Genomic DNA, 25,212 nt, shown 5'->3' on the forward strand with positions numbered 1-25,212 from the left:
CCTGAAACAGGCTGCTCCATAAACATATAAACATGTTCCTTTCCCTTTCCTTCATTGCCACTCCCACCATTGTAAGCAAATGGACTCATTCATTTTGACTATAGAGAGTAGAATTTTATAGGATTAAAAAATTATGCATTGAGCATATGACACAATTTCCTTTAGATTTTAGTCTATTAAAAAGGTCTAAGAGCCAAGAGCAGTTTTTCTCCAAATTACTTACTTATAAAGATTATTAGCTATTTGCAAGTATATTGCTTTTACCATTATTCCACCTGTTTAACAAAATGCTTACAGGTATTTTTCTTGATGCTCTGGAAGTTAAGAGCCAAAGTTCAGGACAAAATAAAGCAGTATCCTACAATTTAAGTTCACAGTCACCAATAACTGGTTTCAACCATCCCTCCACAGATCTGGGGAACATGAGTGAAAAGCAGTCCTTCTCCTACCCTCCAACACCATCACACACAGTGAATATAAGATGACTGAGAAGGTAGAGAGCGTTTGGACATTAGTGGAAAGCAAGGTTTGTGGAAATAAGCTATTCCCAAGGCTGGAGAATGCCAAGAGATTAACTCCTAATTAGGAAAGTGCCTGAAAAAAGGGACACATCTAGTGATTTCCACTTGGAGGACTACTTAGCGATGTGCTCAACAGTGTCAGTGCTCTCTAAGCAAGGTTCAAAAGATGACATAAGGGGAATATCATTTGGAAGAGTCATGACAACACCTCTACAAATTCTGTGCTCCTGAGAAGTAAAGAGGATAGATTCCAAATAAGCCTGCCAACCTAAGCACTAGTGTTGGAGGGTAAGTGACATTAGGATCTAGTGTAATCTGGTGACCCTATGGCTTGGGAGACTAGGAGAGATATGGCATGAATGCCACTGACTGGTAGGCCACCTGAAGATGTGGCTAAATTGTTCAAGGACTACAAATGCCTATCGATGCTGTCCAGGATTGAGTCCTTCATCAGTGGAGGAAGTTGGTGCCAGCCCCCTTCCCTCACCATTCTTGTGATACTCATAGAGCAAGATGAGACAGAACAGTCAGTCGGGCTAACCAAAGAGAAGACCGGATCCTCATCTACTCTGCTCTTTTTATGTGCCCTTTTCCTTGCCTTAGCACTTGGGAGAATGCACTGGGAAGAGCGAGGAAGGAAGTGATTAAAAACAGAACACGCCCATTACTCCATGCCACCATGGCCACAGGCATGTACAATCATCTGCAAAAAATCTGGAAATGCATGATTATGGTTTTAAAATGAACAGGACCGGGTCTTAAATTAAAAGAAAGCAAACAAAAAAAAACCATATAGGATCTGGTCAAGATCTAACTTAGGGACCTGCTATAGAGAGGGAAACGGAAGTTCAATATAGCACAGTGGTTAGGGTGGCATGGCAGTTGTTTGAAGAAAAAAGTGTTGTGCTTTTTATCCCAATGAATTGAGACACTTCAATAAACATGTTTTATTAACACAAATGGAAAGCATTAAAAATGAATGATTACTAAAATACTACAGTTAACCAATTTATTGAGCACCTACTTTGCAGCTAAGTATTTTACAATGTTAACTCATTTAATTTTCTCAACAACTCTCCAGGGTACTTATTTTATTATTATTTTAACAGATGAGGAGATTGAAATTCAGAGGACATTGAAATGAAGGACCTTGCCAAAGTTCCCACAACTAGTATGTATCAAATTTAGAATTGAATCCCACATTCCATTTCCAAGGCTATGGCCTTTCCTCTAAGAATGGTGTTATTACACACAAATATACACACATACACATATGTAATATATATACACTGTGTGTATATATATATATATATATATATATATATATATATATATATATACACATACACAGTTCTTCAGTATAATGTGTTATTTTTCATTTCTGGGTCGCTTCTAATGCATCTGTGTGTGGCACTAGAAGAAACATGAAGAATATGCCAAAACTGAAGTTATTTAAGAGATTAAGATGGATAATTGTTTCAATATGGAGTGTGTAACACACCCAGGATGAAAACCTTTATTTAATTTGGATTGCAATAAAATACGATACTTAAAAGTCAATTTACAGTCTTTGTCAGCAGGCACATCCAAAATACAAGAAACTTATTTTTTAAATACATGTAAGACTTTTCAGCACAAAAGGGACTATTTTGACCATCAATGAAGGGATGTAAGACAGCCAACTTCACAATGAAAGGATGCTAGCATTGTTGTATTTGGATAATTCACATTCTGTGAAGCAAACACATCTTCATGTTAAATGAGGGCTGGCTTTTAACTACTACCACCCTGTGCAAATGCTGAGGAAAGACAGAAAAATTTATTCAAACCATCTGTAAATAAGGCAAGCCCAGGGAACGTGTGATAAACCTGTATGGTTTGAAATATGTAATATATTCTATTTGAAAACAAAAAGCTATTTCAAGATGCTGCTGCACTCAAACGGGACTTGCCACAAATGAACCTCAACCTTCTCAATTTTTCCCCCTGAGGGGTTTCAATGTCTTCTGAAATAATGTACAAGTATATGGCTGCGAATCACAACACTCTAGGCTCCTGCAAAAATGATGCCTTCATAAGCATGTTCAAGAGAAGAAGGGAAAAATTCCATTAATTTATGAAAGCAGGTATTTATATAGTTTACCACATAGCATTTACCAGGCAAAAGATGGAAGGGGGAAAATACATACCTTTGAGATTTTTTTCTAAAACTGGTATAGTTTCAATACTTTGTATAATTAACCATTAACCGGTTTGTAAACAGACAAAATATTTACGTTTTCTTGGCCTTCTTTCTTTTCCTTCCAATTATATCATACTCAGTTCATCTATAGTAATAAAATATCTATAAATTTCCTGTTCCATACATAAAATTTACTTTTACTTTTCAAGAGATTTTTTTTCACTAAATATCAACTACAGTAAACTCAATAGCACCAGACACTTTTGAAAACAGTATATGTAAATACATTTAATTTTATTATTTTCATAGTTATTGTCTGAAAAGAGAGAAGAAAGATTCCTATTATGCTGATCATCTAGTTTATCTAGTTTTGGACAAAAAATGGAATATCTCAGAAGTTAATTAGAATGCCAAAATTGCAATATCCATAATAAGGCAAGTGTGAAATACTTATCTAGTTAAATATTGCGAAGTTATAATGGTTTTAGCTCAGTAATTTCTTATTCATATACATTACACTGTTTATAATGCCCCTAATCAATAAACATAAAAGTAAAAAATGTATTCATTCTTTAAACATTGACTGTGTACTAACTATGGTGAAGAAACTTTTAGGTTCTGAGACCAAAGGGATCACAAGGACAAGGGCTTAGGGAATGGTTTACAGTTTATACTTTAAGACATGGAAGGATTCAATTTTAAGACACTCATACTTAATAAAGCTAACTATGTATCAGTCCGTGGAAGACTGTATTTTGCAAAGATGTCCATAACAATATCTTCCATCCACAATGCTCTTCTGGGATGAGAACTTGCCATCCCCCCAATGAGAGAAGGAGTTTAGTTATAAGTTCCTGAATCTGGGTGGACCCTGTGACCGCTCTGACCATAGAATGCGGCAGAAGTGAGACTGTGCCAGTTCTGAGTGTAGCTCTTAACTGGCCTGGCAACTTCCTTTCCCTGCCACGTAAGAAGTGCCACTCTGCTGAGATCGCCATGTTATGAGAAGCCTGGGCTGTGGTGGAGAGCCCCTGGAGGATAAGACTCCATGAGGAGACAGAGAGAGGTCACGGAGCGCTGAAACGTCAGGCATATAAGTGAAGAAACTCACTTCAAAGTTGATCTCACAGCCCCAAAGACCAGAGGAAGCCATGTGGGTTGGCAATGAATCGCCCAGGTGAATCCTTTCAGAATTCCTGACTCATGGAATTGTGAGTAAAACAAAATGGTTTTAGGTGATTACGTTTTAGTGTAGTTTGTAGGCAGCAATAGAAACAGGAACTTAGGGACTATGCTAGAAATTCAGCTAAATAAAATAGATATGTTCCTTGCCTGAAGGGACTTATAGTCTAGCGGAGGAGACAATTAATTAAATACGCAATGATAATGCAGTATTCACAAAGCTCCATGACAGAAGATATCTAGGGCAAGGTGGGAACACAGAGAATTGGCTCCAATCTCAGAGCTGGGACATCAGGGAAAGATTCTAACGAGAGCATCTGCCATTTAATCTTGGATCTAAAGGATATGTAAGTGTTAGCTCCAAAAAAGAGAGGGGATAATGGTGTCCCAGGAAGATGAGAAGGCACGTGGTAAGACCTCAAAGTGGGTGAGAGTGAGGCAGGAGATCGATGGGCCCCAGGCTGAGCATCTGGAGTTTGTCCCCTGTGGACAGGTACTCCAAGATGAAGACAATAGCAGGAGGGAGGAGAAGCTGAGCCCTGCCCAGATGAGAGATAAAGAGACCACATATTCCTCATTCTCCAAGTCAAGGAGGGCTTCCCGACTACACACACACAGAAAGGCTCCTTGAAGGACAAAAAAGGGGGGGGGGGCGCCATCCCATAGTAAGTGATGTCAACCTACCCACAGGCCTCTTCGCTGGAATCCATCTTGGCTAAGAGATGCGCACGCACACATGGGAGGACCCTGAAATAAACCAAATACTGACTCAGAGCCAGGCAAAGCAAGATGATTGGCCAAAGGAAACCTGGAAGAAATGCCCCATATAAGAGATTCAAACTACCACGAGGGTGCAACTCTCTCTCTGAGCCCGCCTGTGTGTGCCTATTCACACGTACTCTTTTTCCCCCTAATAAACACTTTACTTGTTTCACTACTTTCTGTCTCTTTGTGGAAATTTATTTGTCACTGGCCTTGCCACTGGCCACTGGTCCCTGGTGGTCTAGTGGCTAGGATTCAGCGTTCTCACTGCTGCGGCCTGACTTCAGTCTCTGGCCGGGGAACCGAAATCCTTCTTCAAGCCTCTGCAGGCTGAGGTCACCCAAGATCAAGAGCACTGGTCATTCCAGGAACTGGAAGAAACTTAGAGTAAAGGCAACAGGAGCAGGGGAGTGGCAATGGGTAGGCAAAGGAAGGCATGCAGGGGTCAGGTCACAAAGGGCCTTGATTGCTACATTAAGGAATCTTGCCTTTATTCTAAGGGAAATGAGAAGTCATTGAGAGATTTTAAGCAATGGAGAGACTTGATCAGTGTCGCATTTTAGGAAAATGCCTCTGCACAGTCTGCAGCAAGAAGATTAGATTGAAGAAAGGGCAAGGCTAAAGGCAACAAAGACCACTTATGGACCATTATAGTAATACAGGCAAGAGAAAATGGCTGTAGGGAGTAGGGAAGTGCCTTTACGGCTGGAGATACATGTATTGCTCTGAGAGATATCCAAGCAGTAAAAATATGCAGGAACAGGTACTTGGATATAAGGGTCTGATTCTCTAGAATGAAATCTGTAGAGAAATACCTGTCTATCTTTAATGAGCGCATCATTAGGGGAGTGGCAGGATGATGAGAAACAGAAGTCATCTACTGATGGGGTAGGCATCCAGATAGGTTAAAGGTTTGAGAAGAGGCTTGACTCAAAGACTTAGAGATGGGAATTACAGCATTATATATAGTATCAAAAAGGTAGACATGACTTAAATGCCCAATATTAAGGAATTGTTTAAATAAATCACAGTATACATTTGTTTAACGTGAGTATCTAAGCTGTAAGTGGCATGGAAAAATCCACTGTTCAGTGAAAAAAATACCTTATAAAATTATATTGGCATATCACAAATTCAAAGCAGTGTGAGTACATGTAGAGACGAAGGACGGAAAAGATCTTTACTGAGCTCCTAATGGTGACAATTTCTGACAACGTAGATCATTGGTACTTTTGTATTTTCATTTTGTTTATCTGTATTTTCAAAAATTTCTATGGTAAACATGTAGAATATACCTTCAGCATAAAAAAGCAGTAATAGTTTTTTGTTTAATCGGCTTTCATCTAGTTCATATTAGTGCCCGGTGTTATTAATATTGTACCTTCATAGACTGAAAGTCATACCTTTTAAAAAAAGGCTGAATGTAGTCAAAGAGGATTTTGAGTGCAGATACCCAGTGCATTTCCCAATTATACCTGTTCACTTTGAGTTCACCCCCCCGCCAAAACAGCAGGGAGTAAGTCAACTCCTCTAGTATCAGATTCCATCTATCAGATACTTACTGAAGAAGGCTTTGTGGAACTCAATGACGTGAGTAGGACCTGAGCTCTGCTCTCAAAGAGCTTTTAATTTAAATAGGGAAACAGAGATGCAAACAGCCAATGCTAATGCAACATGAAAACCTGATTAGTGTGGCAGCAGAGCTGTGAACAGACCATTGTAAAGAGTAAAGAGAAAGATTAGTTGATTTTTGCCAGGCAACAAGAAGAAAGTTGCACAGGTGGTGCATTTAAACAGGACTTGGAAAGATGAGAAGTGTTCGCCAGGCAATCAAAGAAACAGCATGTGCCAAGACGCATGTGCTTAGTGAGGGCACTAAGGATTTTGGTGACAGTCATGAAAGGCAAGAGAGGCCTGCCTCTCTTGCTAGCCCTCTGTGGGCCGGAGCGTGGCATTGCTGACTGGATATTGGTGAGTTTAAGACAACAGGGAATTTCAAACAGACTAATTAGAAAAGAGGGTGTGTGGAGGGGTTGGGAGGGAAGAGGTAAGTAAAGGAAAAAGGATTGTAAAAGGCTTTGATTACTGGGCTAAACAGTAAGAGCTGACTCTGAATGGGGAGTAACATTACCAGACTGGGGGGTAAAGTAAGATAATGTGGAGAGTGGACACAAAAGGGGAGAGAGAAGAAAAGTGGTGATCAGGTCAAGGATGTAGCAGTATTTCAAGAGACAGGGACTGAGGGCCTGCCCTGGGATTCTAGGAATGGAAACATAGGAACAAAATCAAGAGATATTTTGGAGTTAGAAAAGAAGGGACTTGGTGAATAACTTACTTTGGGGAATGGTAGGAAGATAACAGAAGAAATCAAACTATAAGATAATTACACTGATTTCAAAATCACAAATTTTTGTGATTTTTTTGCCTATTCCCTTGGCTCTTTTATTTTTAATATGTTGGTCAAATAAATAAGGATTAATGATTCTAAACAAGATAGCCAATAAAGGAGGAAAAGGAGCAAGTTTGAAAGGTCAAGTGCAAAGAAAAAGAATTTGATTTCAGACATGTGTAGTCGGAGATGTCCAAGTGAAAATATCATGGTAGTGCTCAAGAAAAAGGGGTGGGCTGGCTAAATCAATGCGAAAGCCATCAGAATATAAGTAATACTTGAACCAAGTGTAAGGATGATAGCATAAGGGTGAGGACAGTAGGGAACTAATATTTGCTGAACACTTACCCTGCTTTAGATACTTTATATACATGATTTCATTTAATTCTCACAAGAAATCAGAAAATTGTTATCACTGCAGAAAGCGTAAGTGTAATAAAGACGGAGAAGCCTTTAGACTGACGATTAAGAGGTTACCTTCCGAAGCCTGATGGAAGCAAAATGGTATAAGCCAGCATACAGAGGGCTGAGGTGTGAAAAAGAATTAGGAAGGTAGAAATGATTAAAGAATCCTACAGAGTAGGAGAGAAAAAGAGCTGGATAACTGGAAGGGGAGGCTAAGGAAAGTTTAAAAAGTAGTAAGGTATATATACTACCATGTGTAAAATAGATAGCTAGTGGGAACGTGCTATAAAGCACAGGAAGCTCAGCTCGGTGCTCTGTGATGACCTAGATTGGTGGGATGGGAGGGTGGGTGGGAGGGAGGTCCAAGAGGGAGGGGGTATATGTAAACATATAGCTGATTCAATGCGTTGTACAGCAGAAACTAACACAACACTGTAAAGCAATTATACTCCAATAAAAAAAAAAAAAAGCAGTAGGGTTAACAGTGAAGAGAAAGGATTGAATGAAGAGAAAGAGGCTGAAAAGTCAAGATAGATAAGCTGCTTTTTGATCGTGATCAAGAAAGGTGAAGAGGATGACATAAGGAACACAAAAGAAGAGCTGGCCAGGAAGAAGATACTGGGTGTACCACTTGTAACACAGAGGAGGATGGCGAGGAAATAGGTAATTTGAAAGAATGAGAAAAGAATGTTGAGGTATTTCAGAGCTAACAGCCTCTATTAGCATCTCATTTTCTCCGAATAAGAGTGGCAGAGATGGTTGTGACCTTAATAGGGAAAAGAGATGCCTTATTTATTCTCAATCTTCATGAAGTTCCATGGGTTAATAATACTAAAGTTAAACGTCTGGCAATCCAACTTTCCCCTTGTCACACAGAAGAAAATTTAACTAATTCCTTCATTTTAGAGAGTATATGAGTTAAATTTGGTAATAACCTCTTACTCATAGAATAGTTAATAAACACTGCAAGTTCTATTTTAACCTACAGAATTCAAGCAGCATAAACCAGAATTTGTTATTCATTCAAGAATATTGAAGGAGATCTTCTGGGGCAAATAATATACTCAGTTTCAAATGATATTAGGAATACAGAAAGTAATATATATGTAATGTGTCAAGGGCAATAAAATAGTACAAACAAAATCATCAATAATGAGAGAAGTGCTGACATGATGCAGTAATAGCTTTTATGTGGCAGAAATGCCAAGTGAAGGATTTGTGCCAAACAAAAATGTACTGGTACACTGATGAAAGAAATTAAAGATGATACAAATAGATGGAGAGATATACCATGTTCTTGGATAGGAAGACTCAACATTGTGAAAATGACTCTGCTACCCAAAGCAATCTACAGATTCAATGCAATCCCTATCAAACTACCACTGGCATTTTTCACAGAACTAGAACAAAAAATTTCACAATTTGTATGGAAACACAAAAGACCCCGAACAGCCAAAGCAATCTTGAGAACGAAAAATGGAGCTGGAGGAATCAGGCTCCCTGACTTCAGACTATATTACAAAGCTACAGTAATCAAGACAGTTTGGTACTGGCACAAAAACAGAAATATAGATCAATGGAACAGGATAGAAAGCCCAGAGATAAGCCCACGCACATATGGTCACCTTATCTTTGATAAAGGAGGCAAGCATATACGGTGGAGAAAAGACAGCCTCTTCAATAAGTGGTGCTGGGAAAATTGGACAGGTACATGTAAAAGTATGAAATTAGAACACTCCCTGACACCATACACAAAAATAAACTCAAAATGGATTAAAGACCTAAGTGTAAGGCCAGACACTATCAAACTCTTAGAGGAAAACATAGGCAGAACACTCTATGACATAAATCACAGCAAGATCCTTTTTGACCCAGCTCCTAGAGAAATGGAAATAAAAAGAAAAATAAACAAATGGGACCTAATGAAACTTAAAAGCTTTTGCACAGCAAAGGAAACCATAAACAAGACCAAAAGACAACCCTCAGAATGGGAGAAAATATTTGCAAATGAAGCAACTGACAAAGGATTAATCTCCAAGATTTACAAGCAGCTCATGCAGCTCAATAACAAAAAAACAAACAACCCAATCCAAAAATGGGCAGAAGACCTAAATAGACATTTCTCCAAAGAAGATATACAGATTGCCAACAGACACATGAAAGAATGCTCAACATCATTAATCATTAGAGAAATGCAAATCAAAACTACAATGAGGTATCATCTCACACCGGTCAGAATGGCCATCATCAAAAAATCTAGAAACAATAAATGCTGGAGAGGGTGTGGAGAAAAGGGAACACTCTTGCACTGTTGGTGGGAATGTAAATTGATACAGCCACTATGGAGAACAGTACGGAGGTTCCTTAAAAAACTAAAAATAGAACTACCATACAGCCCAGCTATCCCACTACTGGGCATATACCCTGAGAAAACCATAATTCAGAAAGAGTCATGTACCAAAATATTCATTGCAGCTCTGTTTACAATAGCCAGGACATGGAAGCAACCTAGGTGTCCATCATCGGATGAATGGATAAAGAAGATGTGGCACATGTATACAATGGAATATTACTCAGCCATAAAAAGAAATGAAATGGAGGTATTTGTAATGAGGTGGATGGAGTTAGAGTCTGTCATACAGAGTGAAGTAAGTCAGAAAGAGAAAAAGAAATACAGTATGCTAACACATATATATGGAATCTAAGGAAAAAAAAAAAAAAAGGTCATGAAGAACCTAGTGGCAAGACGGGAATAAAGACACAGACCTACTAGAGAATGGACTTGAGGATATGGGGAGGGGGAGGGGTGAGATGTGACAGGGTGAGAGAGTGTCATGGACATATATACACTACCAAATGTAAAATAGCTAGCTAGTGGGAAGCAGCCGCATAGCACAGGGAGATCAGCTCGGTGCTTTGTGACCACCTAGAGGGGTGGGATAGGGAGGGTGGGAGGGAGGGAGATGCAAGAGGGAAGAGATATGGGAACATATGTATATGTATAACTGATTCACTTTGTTATAAAGCAGAAACTAACACACCATTGTAAAGCAATTATACTTCAATAAAGATGTTTAAAAAAAAAAAAATGTACTGGTTAGCAATGCTGAACATATAGGTTAAAGAAAGTCTAAGACACACACACGCACACACACACACACAAACACACACTACTAAGTAGCTTGGACAAAAGGACTGCAACCTAACATTCAATCAAAATAAAGGTACCTGAGTCAACACAAAATGAATATACCAAATTCATTCTTCTGTAACATTACAGCTATGAAAGGACAAATCATTCTGCAGACTTAATTTTAAAAGACAGGAAAGGGACTTCCCTGATGGTCCAGTGGTAAAGAATCCGCCTTCCAATGCAGGGGATAAGGGTTCGATCCCTGGTTGGGGAACTAAGATCCCACATGCCTCGGGGCAACTAAGCCTGTGTGCCACAACTACTGAGCTGGTGCGCCTCAACTGGAGAGCCTGCGTGCCACAAACTACAGAGCCCACATGCCCTGGAGCCCACACGCCACAACTAGAGAAGAGAAAACCCGCACATCACAACGAGAGGGAAGCCCGCGCGCTGCAAGGAAGACCCTACGCAGCCAAAAAAAAAAAAAAAAGTTGTTAAAAAAATAAAAATAAAAGGAGAAAAATCTATTCTTCACAGACTAAAGAAGTGACATGCCCATGCATAAAGAAAACTAAAATACAAAATCACCCATCATCAATAAAATGTTACAAGATTAGCAACCCGTATATTTACTACATGATCTTCACGTGTTTATGAATGCAATTATCATAAGTGGGTGAGAATTAAGGCACATTATTTTATGGTTGCAAGTTCACTGGGATCAATTAATCTAATGTTCTGATCAACAATATTACTTGATATGCTAATTACCAAGGCATACTGTGTGATGATACTGGAAAAAAGCCCCATGTGACCTGAAAATTGCTTCATGTAATAGCATTCTGTAAATGCCACTTAGGAGTGGAAATGATCTGATTTGTCAGTAAAGACTGGTAACAACGTACCTCCTGTCGGGTTGGTGCTGCATGTGGCCGATCTCCTCTGGACAATCCTGTAACATGGGCTGGAGTTCTTCCTGTGGAGAGGGGGTCAGAGTGGCAGTGGACTGATGGCTGTAAGACACGGCAGCTGGAGAAGAAGCAGCTCCCCGCACAGGGGGAGTGGGGCCTCGTTCATCTTCCTCCTCTTCTAGTTCTCCTTGTTGCAAATACATCCTGGCTGGTGGCACGGGACACGGCATTTCTTGGTCATAGCTAAAACAAATTATAAGGACACTTAGACTGACTTCAGGTTATTCAAATAAACTATTTGTATAGTTAGTGAAGTATCAACTTTGAGTTGCTTTTGAAATCTGAATCTTCTGGCCACCTTAAGAAGGTATTGTTTAAAAAAAATAGTTCACTGTCATAAATGTGTGTGAATTGCTATATATAACATTTTTTTCTCTGAGGGATTACAATTTAATTGGCTCATTACAGGCTCTGAGAAGTCATGCAATAAAGAAATCTATTTAACATAGTTTAATTTAGTAAACCCCAGAAGTGTTTGATATATTCTATCCCTCCAACTCAACATGATCTCTAAAGGATGACTCAAGGACGGTCTTGCAAATAATCCAAAGATGATACGCTAACCTCTGTGAAAAATTACTCTTGAAAATCCCTTCAGAGGGAGGTACATTGGAGATCAAATTATTAGTCCAATATAACCCGCTTTTCCTCTAAAATTATAATAGATCACTATTTCTTCAGCTGAGCACAAAATAAAGTACATAGTACTTTGTAAAGTACATGGCTTGCATTTAGGATGCTGAATGAAAAACACAATAAATAAAATAGTCAATAAACAATAAAATGTCCCTCTACTCCTCTGCTAGAGCTGTGTAGGAAGCTCTAAATGGATCTGGGGAACATTGATGACTTTCTCTTTTACCTCAGGGCATCTGGTTATTAATTAGAATGGAAGTAACTTAATGCATTATACAAATTGTGTTCATGTTACCCCTCTCTCTTCTTCATTCTCCACCACCTGCCTTGTTTACCAGAACTCAGGAAAGTTGATGCTCATATAACATGATTTCTTTGTATCTTCTTTTACTGAACTAATCCTACCACCTTCCTCTTGGACACTTTTTCCTGTGTTTCCTAGGTATCTTGTATTCATCCTGACATTTCTCTCTCTCTTCTACCTCAAACTGTTCCCCAGTTCATTTCTATTCTACTCCTAAAAATATCTCTAAAATCGATTCCTTTTTCTCCATCCTCACATTGCTTCCAAAATTACTTTATTATAATATGCATCACCCTCTGGTTACTCACCTGCTTTAAAGTAATAAATGGCTCTTTAATTGCCTAGAGAATAAAATACGAGGACCTAAACAAGGCATTCAAGTACCTGTATAATCTGGCTTACACTTGCCTTCCCAGCTTCCTCTCACTCTCTACCATGTGTTTCATATTAGTTCTCATGTTAGTCCACATCACTCTGTGGTCTCAATGTCCAAAAAAACCCTCCTCTTGATTGAGAAACTCCTCACTTGTTAAGCTCAAAAACAAACGCAGCAAATCAGGAAAGCTTCATTCTTCCCAGTTAGAATCAGCCTTCCTTTTGGGGGCACAGTTGCATCCCTTGTTTTTTTTTGTTAAACTATATCGACTTATTTCATTTTATTCCTATTTTTGGTGGGCTAAAATAGTAATGAATGTTGTTAACATAGCCTAGGAAATGAATGTTTAAAAATACAGTCAATCCCGGTTATTTGCACATTCCATATTTGCAGATTCACCTACTTGCTAAAAAAAAAGTTGTAACCCAAAGTCAATACCCATAGCACTTTTGTGGTCATTCATGGATATGTGCAGAGAAGCAAAAAATTTGAGTCACTTGATGCATACATTCCTAGCTGAGGTCAAACAAGACAACACTCCACCTTCTTGTTTCAGCTCCTTTTCATGGCCTGTAGTGCCATGTTGTTCGCTCTCTCTCTTTTTTTTTTCTTTTTTTTTTGCTTTATGTTGGTGAGTTCCCTGTTTAAAATGACCCCCAAGTGTAGTGCTTTAGGGCTGTCTAGGGTTCCCAAGGGCAAGAAGGCTGTGATGTGCCTTAATGGAGAAAATATGTGTATTAGATATAACTTACAGTGCTGTTGGCCGTGAATTCAATGTTAATGAATCAACAATACATATTAAATAGGGTGTCTTTAAACAAAAACACACATGAAACAAGGTTATGTATGGATGGACTGACAAAAATGTTGTGACCAGAGGCTTGCAGGAACTTAACCCTGCATTTCTCCTAGGAGCAATGGCGCAGTACTCGCTAATTCAGTGATTGGAAAATTAAAGTACAGAGACTTTGTTTCCTGGCATAGTTGGAACTGTAAAACTGTTTTTTGTTTTGTTTTGTTTTTTTGTGGAGAATGAAAGAAAAATGTCTTCATTTCTATAATAGTCATTAAAAAGAATGTATTTTCAGGTCGATTTGTATTTTTTGTGTTAATTCTCCATTGATCACACTAGTGAAGCTGCTGTTTTGTTTTGTTGGGCTGGACCATGTCCAGTTCTACAGAATCTGGAGTGAGGAAGAAGCACGCTAACTTCCTAATTGCTGTCGTGTGGATTATTTACACTTGTTAAATCCCTGAGAGAGACAATTCAGTAAGTTTAAATTTCTACAGTTTTCAGCAGAATGTGATAATATCTAAGAACAAACAGTTTTCAGGATACTGTGGCTGTGGTATAAATCCATACAATTATTTTATGAAAATTTAGAGATGTGCAACAGAAGTTCTGATATTTGAAAAATACAAAATCATATACAGAGAGCGATATATATGTGATCTCATATAAATTCATATATATTCATGATCATATACGTAAACTATGTGTATACGATGTAAAATATTTGTAAATATAAATATGTAAACTATGTGTGTGTATAGATGTGTGTGTGTGTGTGTGTGTGTGTGTGTGTGTGTGTATTCATGATTCATGATTCTTAGTTCCAAAAGAAGCTTCCAAGATGCAAATTCCTTTTTTTGGCAACACTGAGGAGGGTTTTTAAGTTGTGTTGAGCTATCAATAGCTCAGAGACAAATGTTTTATTCAGAGACAGATGTTCATGGACCCTAGGAGTCAGTCTCCCTTGGTGATCGAGTTTAACAATGACTTAACATGGGTTTAAGGAATCATATTATTCCACTTACCTCTGTTCTAAAATCCCTCTTACCTTTCATCTACGGAAATACTGTACTCTTCACTAGTGCTCTGAGGAGGAGGATGCACTGGGGGAGGAGGAAGCAGGTCTGCCCAGTTCATGCCACCTTGTTTTGGTACCTTGGGTGTCCGTGCCCCTTTCTTGTGCCCTTGACTCCCTTGAAAAGAAATAAAACGCAAGTCTTTCACTTCTGGACTTTAAATATTTTCTATTATCCACAGGTTAATTATTTTCTGTAAATATGATCTTATGATTCATATATATAGAGAGATAAACACACTCTTCTTCATTAATTTTAAACAGCACTCTGTACGATAGAAGACGCAGAATATTGCCAAGTTTAACTGCAAAATAAATAGGGAAAAAGCAATAAAATCATAAATGAATTTTACAAGTCATATCATTAATAGTGATCTTCTTACAGCAATTAATTGCATTATGGATTATCATCTAAAACAAATGAGCTGAAGACATATTTTCTGAATTGCCTTTCTATTATTTAATTGCTGGAACCTAAAATACAATATGATACAGATACGATCTATTACATTTCCACTGTTGCATTAAATCACTGAGTATATATAATTTGTACTTGTCCATTGAAGTGTTTTAGGCACAATGAAATTACTCGTTTTCATCAGAAAGGCAGGCGCAGATGAAAATAATTGCTGGAAGAACTAATATATCTAATAACAAAAGAAGCAGAAAAATGATTTTTAAAAAGGAACAGAAATGTTTTTAGCCACTGTTTCTATAAATTTATGGCTTAGAGTGAAATAATGTTGCTTGAACATTCTTAGAAGTTCAGAATAGCTCAATTATTCAAGTTCCCCAAATTCTGATATTAGATTTGGCATATTCTTTAAACATAGGTAGCTGCACATTTTGGTATATTCATTCTAAAATAACTTTAGGTCAAAAGATATTTGGGGATAAAATGGTCTTTATCCTCCTCCTCCAATATGATACGTTTTAGATTCTTATGTAAGTTATAGACAATGAGTCTATAATTATTTTTCTCATATGATCCCTTAAATTCAGTGAATTGTCTTGATTTTTTTTAAACCTTTCTGAAACAGCTCCAAGTTACATGGTACATGAGACAAGTCTGAGTATATTCAATGACCCTTATTTTTTTTTAAGTCACTTGAAAATTTGCAAATGGCAGTGTTTGTTAAGCCGGATGTTGTTGCACTGGTATGTTACCGCACCAAGTGTGGGCTGAGGGACATGCTGTTATTCATAAATTATGACTGTCAGGCTTCTGCTTATGTGTCTCCATTCTCTCTTCCTCCACTCAGTTGTCCTGTATTGGAATGGCTATGCACGTATTGTGGAGTTGACTATCCCCAATACCTTCCTCTTGATTTCCTGGCATACATCTACTGTAACAAATCCATCTGTCCTGAAAGGCCTAACATCACAAATCTCTCCTACACTTAATTGCTTCATTCTCTCCCCTAATTACCATCAGATTTCACATCTTTGTATCTTTTTACCACATATGTATCTAAGCTGAGGGATGAAGAAAGTCAATTGAATATTAACAACCTAGAATCATTTTTTTTCCATTAAGACATGTTTTTCTCTTTAAGTGGCTAAGAATTCAAAGAAGAAACGGCATGAGATATCAAATATGAAAATATTTTATATACTTTTCCCAAGAGTACATCCTTGAAAATTTTCTCTTAATTTAGGGTTTACTTACTTCGAAAAAGAAAAAAAAAGTTGTTTGATAAGATTTGATTGTTAAAAAAAAAAATCAAACCATACATAGTAGAACAAGAGTAGATCTAGAAAGGTATAGGAGCTACTTCTAAGATCCTTAATTCAAATAGAAACAATTTCAATCAGTGACAAAACACAGCCTAGAAAATGCCAAATCTGCATGCCTTAGTCAAGGGAAGATTGTAAAATGCAAATACCATATCCATTACAGAAGAGAGTTAGAGACATTTGGCTAAAAGCACCTACCAGCAACCTTAATCCAGTTGCTAGGAAGTAATATTTCTACCCTCTCCTGGAGAAACAAACTAGAGTCAAGATCAATTGGTTTTGTTCTCATTGTGGTATGACTTGTGGTGCCACATGTTAGTTCTAATAATGAACCGTCTTTAATTAGAAAAACAGGACTTAAGTACCAGCAAGCTCACATCTGCAACCCCTATCAGGAAAACAGCTGGCAAACAGCTGCAACAGCATGAAGACCACAGGGAAGAGGCTTCAATGTGGCTTCTGAGGCACTTAAAGACTGAAGTTGGGAAGTTGCTTTACGAGGTTTTAGAGCAAGAACTGAGTGAGGGATAGTAGAGAGATTATAAACTGAGGCAGGTTCCAACTGTACCTAAATCTCAAGATATTATCGCTTAGGTTTTTGATTCTGCTCAAGTGTACTCAAATTTTATATGCTTTAATAGCCTTCCTTCAAATGGTAACATATTTAGCAGATTAACTATATGTGCAACATTTTTAAGTTATATTTTTGCTGAGATGGAAAAAAGTTTCAACTGCCTTTAAAGATTAAGTCATGCTTCTGGCTTTAATAAAGGTTTTTAACAAGGAGGAAAATAGGAGCCTCAATCTTTGTTACCAAATAGAACATAAAAAATGGTAGCACAGGGAGATCAGCTCGGTGTTTTGTGACCACCTAGAGGGGTGGGATAGGGAGAGTGGGAGGAAGATGCAAGAGGGAGGAGATATGGGGATATATGCATATGTATAGCTGATTCACTTTGTTTTACAGCAGAAACTAACACACCACTGTAAAGCAATTATACTCCAATAAAGATGTTAAAAAAAAATGGTTTAGTGAGTGAACAGTCCCTCATATTGCAGAGACAAGACCTATCCCTGGAAGATTCAAATCATATAAAGTGATTAGACATGTCATATACACATATCAGATCATTAGCATTCAAGTTGTAATCTTGAAATGTACCATCCTTTTAAAGGAGAGATTGGCTTTCTCCTTGGTTTCCCTTACTTACCAGATGTACTACTGCCCCGGTCTGAACTATTGTAGGATCCTCCTGTATTCTGGTCATATGATTGATTGTACGGGATAGTTGGAGGAATTGTGTCATTTGCTCGATAATCTAGACATTTCAGATGGGAAAAAAATTAAACATTTATTTTGGTGCCTCAATTATTTACCAACGATTAAGCTTTCAAACTATCATGTTGATCACCTGCTAAGATGTACGTAAGTGTTCAGAATGAAAGGTCAAGAAAAAATAAAGATCTTTAAACATGTCTCCTTTAAGATTTATAAAATACAAACTCACTGCATCATCTTCTACACATGAACCAGAATGAATCCTACCAGGGACTATTTCTTTTTTAAAAATACTTATAAATTAGCTAAGGCAGAAATCAGATTTGCTTCACTTCTTATCTTTAAAAATATAGTAACAAAATAATTTTAATAACAAAAAATCGGGAAAATGTCATGTGTGTGAATCATTTAAAAAAATAAAATAATAAAATAAAACATAAAACTGAAACTTGCCAGGAAGATTATATCTAATAAAAAATATATCCATGTTAAGAAGATGAAGTATCTCAGTCTCCCACAAATGCTTCTGCTTACTTAGGCAGAGGTGAAAATCCAAATGATAAACTCACCACTGGAATGTACTGAGTAATAATCTGTCAGGCTAGTTGCATTCCAGTGTCTTTATTATAGTTTGACGTACCAAGTCTGTTTATAAGCAGTATAAACAATAAATCAGAGCTCTGAAATATTTGTACAGAGGACTGTCAGACCTTTCTAAAGTCCACAATAAAGCCATATACTATACAGGAATAATATGACAATAGTTTGAATTCCCACTGTAAACTTTACAATTACAGAAACTCTCCTATTCATCTTGGTCAGCCTTTGTCATGAACTCATATATTATGCTAAGTGAAATCAGTCACACAGAGAAAGACAAATATTGTATGATATCACTTACATGTGGAATCTAAAAAATACAATAAGCTAGTGAATATAACAGAAAAGAAGCAGACTCACAGATATAGAGAAAAAACTAGTGGTTACCAGTGGGTAGAGGGAAGGGGAAGGGGCAATATAAGGGTAGGGGACTAACAGTTACAAACTATTATTTATAAAATAAGCTACAAGGACATATTGTACAACACAAGGAAAATAGCCAGTATTTTATAATAACTATAAATGGAGTGTAACCTTTAAAAATTGTGAATGACTATATTGTACACCTGTAATTTATATAATAGTGTACATCAACTATACTTTGAGAAAAAATGGTTAAAAAAATAAATGTTTACTGAATTGGGTTATTACACCAATCAAATGTTTCCTTAAACTGGGGAAAAAAAGCAAGATAACTGTATTATTAAATTAAAACATATAACACTAACTTAAATGAAATGTTTGTCTTAAGTTATCTTTTTTGCAGTCTCCAACTGTAATAAGTTGTTCCCAACTCAAACCTAAAAAAAAAGAAATCTGTGTTTCCAGTTATCTGTAATTAAATGTATCCTTTACCTGGACACTCATACACAATTGCCCTGACCTATTCAAATCGGAGCAATCCCTTTATTTCCAGAGGTCTAACTTTACAAATCATGTTTTTAAAGCAGTAGTCCGAGGGACTACAAAGAAATCAAATACCTATCTCTTCCAACTCACCCATACTGTAACAGAGAAACATTCCCTTCAGGCCATAAAATATTATTCTGCTGCAACAAGCTAACACTAAGAATTTATTTTAGGTTCTATCATGACAGACTTCAAATCAGGCTACCCAAAGAAATTTAGGTTCTGAAATCATACATTGCAGCAGTCTCAGTAACCACATGAGGTAGGAGAAATATAACAGATTGAACCACTTCTCCAGTTCAAGTTTAATTTAATTATTTTTCTTCAGTTTGATAAAAAAGCCATTCGTTTATATGACCATGTAGAAGCAATTATCTTCCATTCTCGAGTGGAAAGAATGGGAGAGTCTATTTATTTAAAATGTGAGGTATTGTGATGGTTGTACATCTGCCTTATGAATAAAAGATTGTCTGTCCTGAGCAATCCCTCACCTACGATTAAATTTAAATTAATCTCAAGCCATTTGAAAATACTTATATGTTATTATAAAAATCAATATTCCAAGGTTATTGTTGTGCTAATTAACTTTTTGACACTGGAAATTTTGAAACCAAAGAAATAAGAAAACCTTAGTGACCAAAGAAAGATTTCACACGCTAGTTCCAGACAAGCTTCGGCAGGTAGTGCTGAAGGGTTAAGGACGCCAATACAGACAAGGATGGGAATAAAGGCAAGGCTCTTCACCTTTGTTCAGTTTGTTTTGCTCCACGATGTTATACTGAATTGGTGCCACTTCTTGTTTCTGCTGTCCGGATGGTTTCCAGTGCTTCTCGCTGGAGTCCCCACTGCCATTGTTCATGTTGTTGCTGAGGTTTGACTGGATGAGCTGGGTGGTGGCATAAGGGGTGGGCTGCCCTGATGGATTGACAAAACGCCCATCCTTCAGATTTGGGCTATTGAAGGTTTTCATCTCATTGATTTTGTTACTAAGGTCCACATCACCATAAACAGTTGACTCAGGGAGCATCAGATTTGTTTGTTTGTTATCCAGTTGGTTGTTATAATTTGCTATACAATCAGCTATGTGCAATGGAGAGGAAAAGGAAAAAGTCATTCTGCATGGTTATTCGTTTTAAATTTCCTTGTAAGTAGCTTTGTGAGTCACAGTAAAATTGTTCTATAAAGTATAAATGGGCTTAAATATAATGAATAAAAAGGACCAAATATTCTTAGGTCCTTTCTAAAGAACATAGTCAAATGTTCTTTCTAAAGAAAAATTGAGTGAATAAGAGAGGACACGTAATTTATATGGAGCCTAAATAATTCTGAACTTCTGCTAGTGTTACACAGTTTATAAATAATGCACCCAATTTAAATAATTTTCCTTTAACAACCCCATTAATGGGAATTGCACTAAAATAATATATACATGAATATCTTTAAGTGCCAACTTAAAATTTTCTAGTCTGGAGTTACTGGACTATTTGAAGTTACTAGTTAAGCTTATAGGTTAAGAATTCAGACCAAAAAAAAAAAAAAAAAGAACCCTCTGCCCTCAGATCAAAGAACTTGAGATTTCAATATTTTATAAAATAACTCTACTCAAAAAATATGAGGAACAGAGGTAAAGTGACAGTAAATAGTGCTCAGGAGAATTTTATTAGCTTTTTCCCTTGGTCATGCAGGATAATCATTATCAGGAAAAGATGTTATATAATCATTTTTCATGGTTTCATAATGACACCTCAAGAAGTATAAAATGATAATAATGATGGCAAAATGAATCATAGTAGCCAGGGCAATTTATCAAATAACACCTGAAATAATACCTAATATGACTAATATTTCAATTTCACTCTAATTTTCCCTTTCTTTAAATATTTGAGAGTGAAATAACTAATATATATATATAGGAAATATTCAAAGCCTGTAGCTGAAAATAGTCAAACAGCAGGAAGAACTAAAATCATCATTTAAAATTAAAACATTTTTAAAATAAAAAATTAGTCAAGTTACAATAGTAAAAATACCACTATTTTAATTCATAGTGGCTGCAACATTAACAGGTCACCTTGAGGATTAGTTTTCAACTGGATATCCTAAAAAATGATAAATTATCAGGGTCACTACTAAAGATGTAAAAATGAATATAGTTTTAAGAAAAATCTGCAACTTCTCTATCCTACTGAATTCAACTACCCTGCATTTCAACAACAAATGATCAGGGATCAGGGGTATTTGATCAATCTGGCTTTTAGTAATTCTTACTTCTAATTTCTAGGTATTAAGTTTTATATAATAGTGGTTAAACAATATTTTTAATGGCAATATGGTTTTGGCAATCTCGTTTTTCTTTGCCAATCTTTCCATATGAGTAACATCCAATAGAACTCTCTCAGATGATGGACATGCTCTATTCTGCATTGTCTAATATGATAGCCACTAGCCACATGTGGCTACTGAGCACTTGAAATGTGACTAGTGCAAATGAGGAACTGGATTTTAAATGGTACTTTATTAAATTTAAATTTAAATAGCCACCTGAAGCCAGAGGCTGCCATATTAGACAACACAGCTCTACATATTAATTTAAATGGATATTGTCATTTTTTCTTTTATTGGGCTCAGCATAATCTTTCTTTTACTTATAATTATGTGAGCACTTCTTCACCTAGACAACTAGAATATGGACCTCTAGAGAACATGGACTTGGTCACATGGATATATCATTTCCATATCCATATCCAATGGAGACTATGATTTGTTCTTTATGGTGCATCATACTTTTTACTTAAATGCCATATTCTATTTCCCTTTTCCTTAACTCCATGGGTTATTTTACTTCTATAGTCATATATTTTGATTCTTTATGATTCTTTTTGTATTTCCTGTATTGTGAATGAATGTTAAAAGGTTTTTTGTAAGAATTATTTGTAATTTTCTATTTTTTCCTTTGCATATTGCATATTCTACATCCAAATTTTACTGTCATGTTTTAGCATGAGATTTTAACAAGCAATTTACTACACATATTTCCGAACCAAAAAGACACAATACAAAATTAGTATTAGTATACACACCTGCACAAGATATATATTTCTTGTATCTTAGGATTTACTAGTATACTATAAAAATCTAATTTTGACATTCAGTTAGCTTTCATTTAAAATTATTTATTACCACCATATCATTATTATTATTATTGTTGCTGCTATTAAAAATTTGGTTCACTCAAACTATAGATCTATGGATCTTTTGATCTGCTTTATTCTTAAAATCTTTAAAATAAATACTATAAATAACTACAATTAAAATTATAATTACATACATTCTTATGAAGAGGAATACTTTTGTATAATTTCATTTTTCCTTATTTGCTATCTATTCTAGAATTTATATTCTCCATTCTCCCTTTGCATACTGAGAAACTTTTTTTGGGTGGAGGGTGAGGTGTGGAGATACAGGGATGGAGAAAATATTTGAATCAGGCTAGTTTGCTAAACAACGGTTACTAGTTCATGAAAATGTGGATTAAATTTCCTTTTCAGTTTAAGGAGAAGAAAACGAAAGTTATCTCCTCATGGCTTGTTCCTAACAATGCCAAGCTTGCCTATCAAGCTGTCTCTGTGCCTCTAACCTGGGCGACTATACGTGGTCAGGTTACTGTCGCTGTTTCCATTGCCTGCTGTGCAGCAGTTGATGGAGCAGTCATTGTGATTGTTCCCAGTATTAGGCCACGTGTCTGCCAGCCATGGCTGCGTGGCAGGTTCACTGATGTTGAGAAGTCCTGGCCTAAAGAAAAAAATATGTATAAAAGCAAGTTTTATATAAGTAGCAAATGATATTTCCTATTCAGAATTCCAGAAAATCCTTCATCTCACTATTCTCACAAATAATTTGGTCCACTATGCTGAAAGATATAATAATTCCTTTTATTTTACAGACAAGGCAACTATAATGTAATGTTCTGAGGCACGCCTCAGTTTATATAGCCATCCTGTTGTAAACGGTGAGACCAATATTGTACCATTTGTAATGCTCTACTCCGCCTTCAGTCACAGTGGCTAAAAATCAAACATGGAATCTAAAAAACTTGGATACTTATATTTTGTAGTGTTTTAGTAGCGTAAAGAATATTCTCGTTAAGACAGTTTGCATTTCTTAATTTTTGACCCATTAAAGAATAATGATCCTTCTCACAACTTCATTAAAAAATGGAACAAGCTTCTTTACTGAGATAAAGGATCCTTCACAGTAAGCACATTTGCATATTTTTCTTCAAAACCATGTTTCAGAGATAGTGAGTTTGGGGCTCTGTGACATTTTGCAGAGAGCCTCATCAGTGTTTCAGTGCACAGTTCTGTAAGCTTGTCAACATTTTCTGATGGTGACAATGTAAGATGCCATAAATCCTATATAAACAAAGGAAAGCTACTGAATTAAATCTGGTAAAACGATGTCCACTGCAAGAAATATTAGCGTTCATGGTTTTTTTTGCACGACAGATGTTAATCCTCTTTCACTGTGCATTGGGAATGCAAAGTACATCAGCAGTTATTAATGGCAGCCCTGGACCACCAGTGCCAGAGACACAGACTGAAGTCCAGGAATGGAAATCCTGAGGTCCTTTTCCAATACTGACTCCATTTGATAATCCAGCAAAAGAGGTGATGATGCATGATGTACTGTCAGATCCACAATAAACAGACTGGCACTACAGAGTCTGAAAAGATTTTCTTCATGGTTTCATTTTCTTTGCTAAAGTGCAATAACCACGCTTTCATTTACCTGGGAAGCAAGAACCTGACATTTCACTCACCATGGTTCCTATGCTGGCATACAGAGAGTCAACGGAGGAAACTTTCTATGCAAATGATGGTTATTTGAGGAATAATTCACTTCAAATGAAAAATATGGATTTATAAGTTATATATCTGTATACGTATATATGTATATATGTGTGTCTACATATATCTGTCATAAAAATGAATGTTTACCCTTTGTTTACAATGTGTGAGGTGTTGTTCTGACCTTTATATGTATTAACTCATTTAATCCTTCTAATAATCTACAGAGTAGTTACTATTATTATTCAGATTTTAAAGATTAGGAAACTGAGATACCTGAGAAAGGTTAAGAAACTTGTGCATGGGTACACAAAGCGAGTGAGTGGCAGAGCTGCGATTCAAATCCAAGCAGCCTGTCTGTAGAATCCACATTCTAAGCCAGAATACTATAAACACATATACTGGAGAGTGCTGGAATTTCCTAAAACCCTCAAACACTCTTAATAAAAGGAAGAGTGGAGTAATGTCTAAAGTCTTAACATTCAGAGTAACGCTGTTAAAACTGAATAAATTTACTATTAAAATTGTTGATAAAAATATGCTTTGAAGAGCAATATTGCTGACCTGTTAAAATTTAAAACATTTAAATGCAAGCTGTATCACAGATATCTGGAGCTTTTGAAATCAATGTTGGTTATAGAAATTCTGCATCTAGTAGTCTTTAGCTTTACTTATTTTCTCTTGAACTTAAAGTGTGTTATCACTTTTTAAGTTATTAAAAATAAATCTCCATATTTGACACTGTAGAAATATTATAGGATGTTTGAAGTACGGGTCAAGCCTGTCTTACATGTTTCAAAAGGAATAGACAATATTTTTATGCTACGATTCCCTCAGAAAAACACTTTTAAAAGTGAACGTTTTGATATCATCAGAGGCTGAAAGAACTTTTCATATGTATGGGAGCTTTCCAACAGGAAGTAGGATTAACAATTCACATCCTAGCTTTCAGTTCAGACTTGTGTTTGGAATGCCAATTATTTAGGGAAGAAGGTTGAGTCATGATTACTGGCCCATAATGAATCTTAAAATGCCATGGGTATATTTCAGAGAACTCTGAGGAAGTCAAGGTCATATGTAGCTACTCTGATAAGGGTGTTAGGGTCTTTAA

The 25,212-nt window shown here is 36.5% G+C and overlaps 1 protein-coding gene across 1 annotated transcript in view; it reads right to left on the reverse strand.

Annotated features, from left to right (window-relative positions):
* Positions 1-25,212, reverse strand: part of ROBO1 (roundabout guidance receptor 1) — a 380,307-nt gene that overhangs the window by 21,042 nt on the left and 334,053 nt on the right. The window contains exons 20-24 of the mRNA XM_061194033.1: positions 22,892-23,046; positions 19,999-20,334; positions 17,678-17,785; positions 14,703-14,847; positions 11,480-11,728 (exon numbers count right to left, since the gene is read on the reverse strand). Of these exons, the coding sequence (XP_061050016.1) occupies positions 11,480-11,728; positions 14,703-14,847; positions 17,678-17,785; positions 19,999-20,334; positions 22,892-23,046 (993 nt within the window). The remainder of the gene's footprint in view (positions 1-11,479; positions 11,729-14,702; positions 14,848-17,677; positions 17,786-19,998; positions 20,335-22,891; positions 23,047-25,212) is intronic.

Source organism: Eubalaena glacialis, chromosome 6, assembly GCF_028564815.1.
Source record: "Eubalaena glacialis isolate mEubGla1 chromosome 6, mEubGla1.1.hap2.+ XY, whole genome shotgun sequence".
In the NCBI taxonomy this organism is placed as follows: domain Eukaryota; kingdom Metazoa; phylum Chordata; class Mammalia; order Artiodactyla; family Balaenidae; genus Eubalaena; species Eubalaena glacialis.